The sequence below is a fragment of the Notamacropus eugenii genome, chromosome 1 (genome assembly GCF_028372415.1).
Source record: "Notamacropus eugenii isolate mMacEug1 chromosome 1, mMacEug1.pri_v2, whole genome shotgun sequence".
NCBI lineage: Eukaryota > Metazoa > Chordata > Mammalia > Diprotodontia > Macropodidae > Notamacropus > Notamacropus eugenii.
The window spans coordinates 680,316,291-680,322,532 of record NC_092872.1 but is presented as its reverse complement, the minus strand read 5'-3'; the positions used below and the strand labels follow the sequence as shown (position 1 = coordinate 680,322,532).

The window sequence follows — 6,242 nt, the reverse complement described above, 5'->3', positions numbered from 1 at the left end:
CTTTCTCCTTCTCCCAATATATTCCTCTCTCACCCATTAATTTTAATTTTTAGATATCATCTCTCCATATTCAACTCACCCTTTGCCATCTATCTACCCATCTATCTATCTATCTATCTATCTATCTATCTATCTATCTATCTATCTATCTATCTATCTACCTATCTATCTATCTGTCTATTTATCTATTTCCTCCAACTACACTAAAACTGAGAGAGGTCTCATGAGTTACAAATACTGTCTTTCTATATAGAAATGTAAACAATTCAGCATTAATAAGTCTCTTATAATTTATCTTTCTAATTTACCTTTTCATGTTTCTCTTGATTCTTTTATTTGCAAGTCAAATTTTCTATTCAGATGTGGTCTTTTCATCATGAATACTTGAAAGTCCTCTATTTCTTTGAATGTCCATTTATGCCCCTGAAGAATTATACTCAGTTTTACTGTGGAGGTTTTAATCTTAGTTTTATGTTGGTTCTTGGTTTTAACCCTAGCGTCTCTGACTTCTCGATATCATATTCCAATACCTCTGATCCCTTAATGTATCAGCTCCTAGATCTTGCAGTGTCTGAATTGCATGTCCATAACACCTGAATTTTTTCTTTCCAGCTGCATGCAATATTTTTTCCTTAACCTGGAAACCTGGAATTTGTCTACAATATTTCTAGGAGTTTTCCTGTTAGGATCTCTTTCTATAGGTGATCAGTGGATTATTTCCATGTCTATTTTACCCTCTGGCTCTAGAATATCAAAATAGTTTTCCTTGATAATTTCTTGAGAGATGATATACAGGTTCTTTTTTTTTTTTATCATGGCTTTCATGTAGTCTAATAATTTATAAATTATCTCCTCTGGGTCTGTTTTTAAGGTCCCTGGTTTTTCCAGTGAGATATTTCACATTGTCTTCTATTTTTTCACACTTTTGGTTATGTTTTATAGTTTCTTGATTTCTTATAAGGTTATTTGCTTTCATTTCCTCCATTCTAAATTCGAAGTAATTATTTTCTTCAGTGAGCTTTTGGAGCTCGTTTTGAATTTGACCAATTCTGCTTTTTAAGGAATTCTCTTCATTGGCTTCTTCATCTTCTTTTGCCAGTTGAGTTAATTTTTTTAAAGTCTCATTTTCTTCAGTATTGTAGGGGGAATCTCCTTTTGCACGCAGTTGATTCAATGCTCATGATTTTCTTGAATCACTCTCATTTCTCTTCCCACTTTTGCTTCTGCTTCTCTTACTTGATATTCAAAATCTTTTTTCAGCTCCTCCATGGCTTGTGACCAATTCATATTCCTTTTGGAGGCTTTTGATGTAGGGGCTTTACCTCTGCTGTACTCCCCTCTTTGTATGCCTCCATACTCCTTGTAATCAAAATAAGACTCGATAGTTTGAATTCTTTTATGAGGTGTACTCATCTTCCAGATAAAAACTTGAATTTCTAGCTCTTTGTCAATATAGAACTCTGCTTCCAGTGAGGGGTGGGGTTATTGTCAGGTTTTTCTGAAGTCCACCTGCTCATCATTTCTTATGTAACAATAACATTGCATTACATTCATATACCCCAACTTGTTCAGCCATTCCCCATCTGATGGGCATCCCTTCAACTTCTAATTCCTTGCCACGAAAAAAAAGCTTTTATAAATATTGTTGTACACCTGGATACTTTTCCCTTTTTCATGATCTCTTTGGGATACAGACCTAAAAGTGGTATTGCTGGGTCAAAACATGTGCAGTTTTAAAGCCCTTTGAGCATAGTTCCAAGATATTCTCCAGAATGGTTTGATTAGTTCAAAACTCACCTAACAATAGATTAATGCTCCAATTTTCCCAAATCTTCTCCAACATTTATCATGTTCCTGTTTTGTCATGTTACCTAATCTGATACGTGTCATGTGGTACTTTATAGTTGGTTTAATTTGCATTTTTCTGATCATATGACTATAGATGACTTTAATTTCTTCATCTAAAAAATGCCTGTTCATATCCTTTGACCATTCTTATAGATTTGACTCATTTATATATTGAGAAATAAGGCCTTTATAAAAAACACTGACTGTAAAAATTGTTTTGAAACATACTTTTGAAAGTCCATAATGAGGTTAAATATTCAGTCTTTTGGGTGCATTCACTGTGAGACTCTCTCTCAATCCATTTCTTCATCTTCCCAATCCAGGCTCAGACTCAGCAGTAATATAACAATGGAAAATTAGACCAGCACCTATGAGTTCCTCCTCTTGGCCTTCTCCAATCATCAAGAACTCCTTTTTCCACTATTTCTAGCTCTATACCTGGCAGCTCTCCTGGGGAACCTGTTGATCCTTGTTGCTGTTGTCTCAGACTCACACCTGCATACACCTATGTATGTGCTCCTGGTCAACCTGTCCCTGGCAGATCTCTGCTTCACCTCCACTACTCTGCCCAGGCTCCTGTATGCTCTGCAGACAGGGGACCAGACCATTACCCAGTCAGCCTGCCTGTCCCAAGTTTTTTTCTTGCTTTTGGCAGGCAATGTGGACAGCTATGTGTTAGCTGCCATGGCATGGGACCGATTTGTAGCCATATGCAAACCACTGCACTATGCTACTATGGTGACCCTGCCACGATGTATGGTGCTCCTGGGGGCTGTGTGGGCAGGCACAGGCCTGCATTCTCTGCTCCACACAGCTCTCCTTGCTCGGCTCACCTTCTGTAGCAATCATGTGCTCCCATATTTCTTCTGTGATGTCCATCCTTTACTACATCTTGCCTGCTCTGACACTTCCCTCAACTACCTTGTAGCTATAGTTGAGGGTGGCACTGTAATCATTGTTCCTGCTGTTTGCATTATGGCCTCTTATGTCTTCATTGGAGTAACTGTTTGTCAGATTCGAGCCCCTGGGGGTTTGCACAAGGCGTTTTCCACTTGTGGATCCCATCTAACAGTAGTTCTTCTTTTTTATGGGACTGTACTGGCGGTCTACCTGAAGCCCCCAAGTCATGCTGAGGGCCAAATGGAAGACCAAGATCTTGTTGCCACAGTCATGTTTGCTGTGGTGGCTCCAACACTAAATCCCTATATCTATAGTTTGCAGAACAGAGAAATCAAAGCAGCCCTGGCAAAGGTGTTTATGGAGAGTTAGGTTTAGGTTTGTCATGAGTAAATGCCCAACATAGGATACCTGATGTAGCTTTTATCTCTCATACATTTGTTTCCTCAGTGGTCAACCAATTGACTTACACAGACATAAGCACATACTCAGATCAGGCATTTTTATGCAATGGAAGCAATTATATTTCAGACATTGGGACAAAGGGACCATCACTATCTAGAACCATAATTGGAGGTATGGAGTACAATAACAAAATTCAGCTTCTGCTGTCCCCCTCAAAGATATTTCAATTTTGAGTGCCTATTCCTTACTTTGAATTTGATACACTTCTTGGCTTCAATTCTCTCTCCAACTTGGCAAGAAGGTTGTCTCATCTTCATATTTGCTTCTACTTCAGCCTGAAGTGATTTTGTGTAGGAATGAACTGTATGACCTCTCTAGAGGCAGAAAGCATCATGCCAAATTTCTACCTGATATAAAAATTTCTCATCAGAATGATAATTATGTGTCACCCACTAAGCATCTCCATGCTGAATTACAATGAGAGATTTTTGATATTTAGATCTTGACAATCCTTCCTAAGACTTGCAATTATTTATACTACTTTATCTCTCAATAGTAAATCAGTAGCATGCATACATACAGACTCAGACTGGGCATTTTCATGCATACAAGCCAATTTATTTCTGCCTGGAAGAGTTTAGTAGAGGAATGCTGAAGGTTCTCAAATAAAAAATTGAGTCATGATCTCTTTCATTGTTCTCATCCTCACTATTACAGCTTCTACTACCCCAATTGAAATAGTTTCCCAGACATTGAATGGCTAAGATAATATGTAGTCTACAATGATACATTGGATGTTAAAAGTATAGAACATCAAAGGTTAAAGAGACTGAGATGTTAACTTGTCTAAACCTAGCATCTGCTTACACTCTGCCTTCTCAAGTGTTCAAGGAAATGGAAATGTTTTCTCTGGACTTAAACTTTTTCTCCAAGAGTAGAACTGGGGCAGCCTAACCAGTGATCTTTAACTCTCCAAAAAGCAAACCTTTAGGAAAAGAGAAACAAAATCAGAACTTCACATTTATTGTCCCCCCTCTATTTTTGATAATAGTTGGTACATGGACTGGACCTCTCATTTAATTGGTATCAGAAACTCTATGAATAAAGACACTCCCTCTACCAATGCAGGCTGGCAACTTCTCTGCAGCTTAATATTTTTTATTTTATTTTATTTGTTTTCATTGTTCTAAAATCACTTCCATATAACTTAGATTTCCCCCCTCCCTCTGCTTTTTCCCCCCTCTCTCCTCCTCACTCTCAGAGATGGCATACAATTTTATATAGGTTCCATACATACATTGCTATTAAATACATTTTCACCTTTGTCAGGTTGCATAGAAGAATTAAAATGAATGGGAGAAGTCATAAAACGAACCAAACCGTAATACAAAAGAAAATGATCTGCTACATTCTGTGATTGAATTCCATAGTTCTTTCTTTGGATATGGAAGGCATTTTGCCTTAAGAGACCATTGGGAATTTTTTGAGTCCTTGCATTACAATGGAGTTCTAAGTCTACCAGAAAAAATCCTCACACGCTGGATGTTGCAGTGAACAAAGTTCTCCTGGTTCTGCTTTGTTCACTCAGCATCCGTTCGTATACATCTTTCCAGGCCTCTCTGAAGTCCTCCTGTACATCATTTCTTATAGCACAATAATATTCAATTACATTCGTATGCCACAGTATATTCAGCCATTCCCCAAATGATGGGCCCTTGATTTCCAGTTTTTGGCCATCACAAAGAGAGCTGCTATAATTATTTTTGTACGTATAGGACCTTTTCCCATTTTTATCATCTCTTGGGGATACAGTCTTAGAAACAGTATTGCTGGGTCAAAGGGTATGCATATTTTTGTACACCTTTAGGCATAGTTCCAAATTGTTCTCCGAAATGGCTGGATCACTTCACAGCTCCATCAACCATGAATTAGTGTTCTAGCTCTTCCACATCTGCCACATTTATCATCATCTTGTTTTGTCATGTTAGCCAATGTAATAGGTGTGATGTGGTATTTCAGAGTTGTTTTGATTTGCATCTCTCTAATCAATAGTGATTTAGAGCATTTTGTCTGTGACCATAGATAGCCTTAATATCTTCCTCTGAAAACTGCTTGTTCATATTCTTTGACCATTCATAAATTAGGAAATGACTTCTATTCTCCATTTGACTCAGCTCTCCATATATTTTAGAAATGAGGCCTTTATCACAGACAGTAGCTAAAAATTTCTTTCCTAGTCTTCTGCATCCCTCAGAATCTTGATTGTATTGGGTTTGGTTGTGCAAAAACTTTTCAATTTAATGTAATCAAAATTATTCATTTTGCACTTTATAATGCTTTCTCTTTTTTTAGTAAAAAATTCTTCCCTTCTCCATAAAGCTGATAAATACACCATTCCTTGTTCCACTAAGTTGTTTATTGTATCAATTTAATACCTAGATCATGCACCCATTTGTACTTTATTCTTGCATACAATGTCCAGCATTGGTCTATGCCTAGTTTCTGCCACACTGTCATCCAGTTTTCCCAGCAATTTTTGTAGACAGGGAGTTTTTATCCCAGAACCTGGGGTCCTTGGGTTTATCAAAGAGTAGCTTGCTAGATTCATTTTCTATTGTGTCTTGAGTACCTAACTTATTCCACTGGTGTACTCTTCTGTTCTTAGCCAGTACCAAGTGGTTTTGATAATTTCTGCTTTATAATACAATTTGAAATCTGGTAGAGCTAGTCCACCTTCCCTAACATTTCCTTTCATTAGTTCCCTTTAAATTCTAGACATTTCGTTCTTCTAGATGAATTTTGATATTATTTTTTTGTACCTGTGCAAACTTAAAATAATTTATTAAATAAATAATGTGATTCTTATGACACTGAATAAGCAAATTACTTTAGGCAGAATTCTCACCTTTATTATATTGGCTTGGTCCACCCACGAGTAACTGATGTTTTTCCACTTGCTTAGATTGGCTTTATTTGTGCAAGAAGCGTTTTGTAATTCTGCTCATAAAATCCCCGGGTTTGTTTTGGCAGGAAGACTCCCAAAGTTTTTATAGTGTCTACCATAGCTTTAAATAGGATTTCTCTTCCTGTCT

At 37.2% G+C, this 6,242-nt stretch overlaps 1 protein-coding gene across 1 annotated transcript; it reads left to right on the top strand.

The window, feature by feature from the left end:
* Nucleotides 1-2,355: 2,355 nt before the first annotated feature.
* LOC140519742 (olfactory receptor 1f45-like) lies at nt 2,356-3,117 on the top strand. Its single transcript, XM_072633093.1, has one exon. The coding sequence runs from the start codon at nt 2,356-2,358 to the stop codon at nt 3,115-3,117; it is 762 nt and encodes a 253-aa protein (XP_072489194.1).
* The last annotated feature ends 3,125 nt before the right edge of the window (nt 3,118-6,242 follow it).

Coding starts and splice junctions, on each gene's coding strand:
- LOC140519742 (XM_072633093.1), top strand. CDS start 2,356: ATGTATGTGCTCCTGGTCAACCTGTCCCTGGCAGATCTCTGCTTCACC.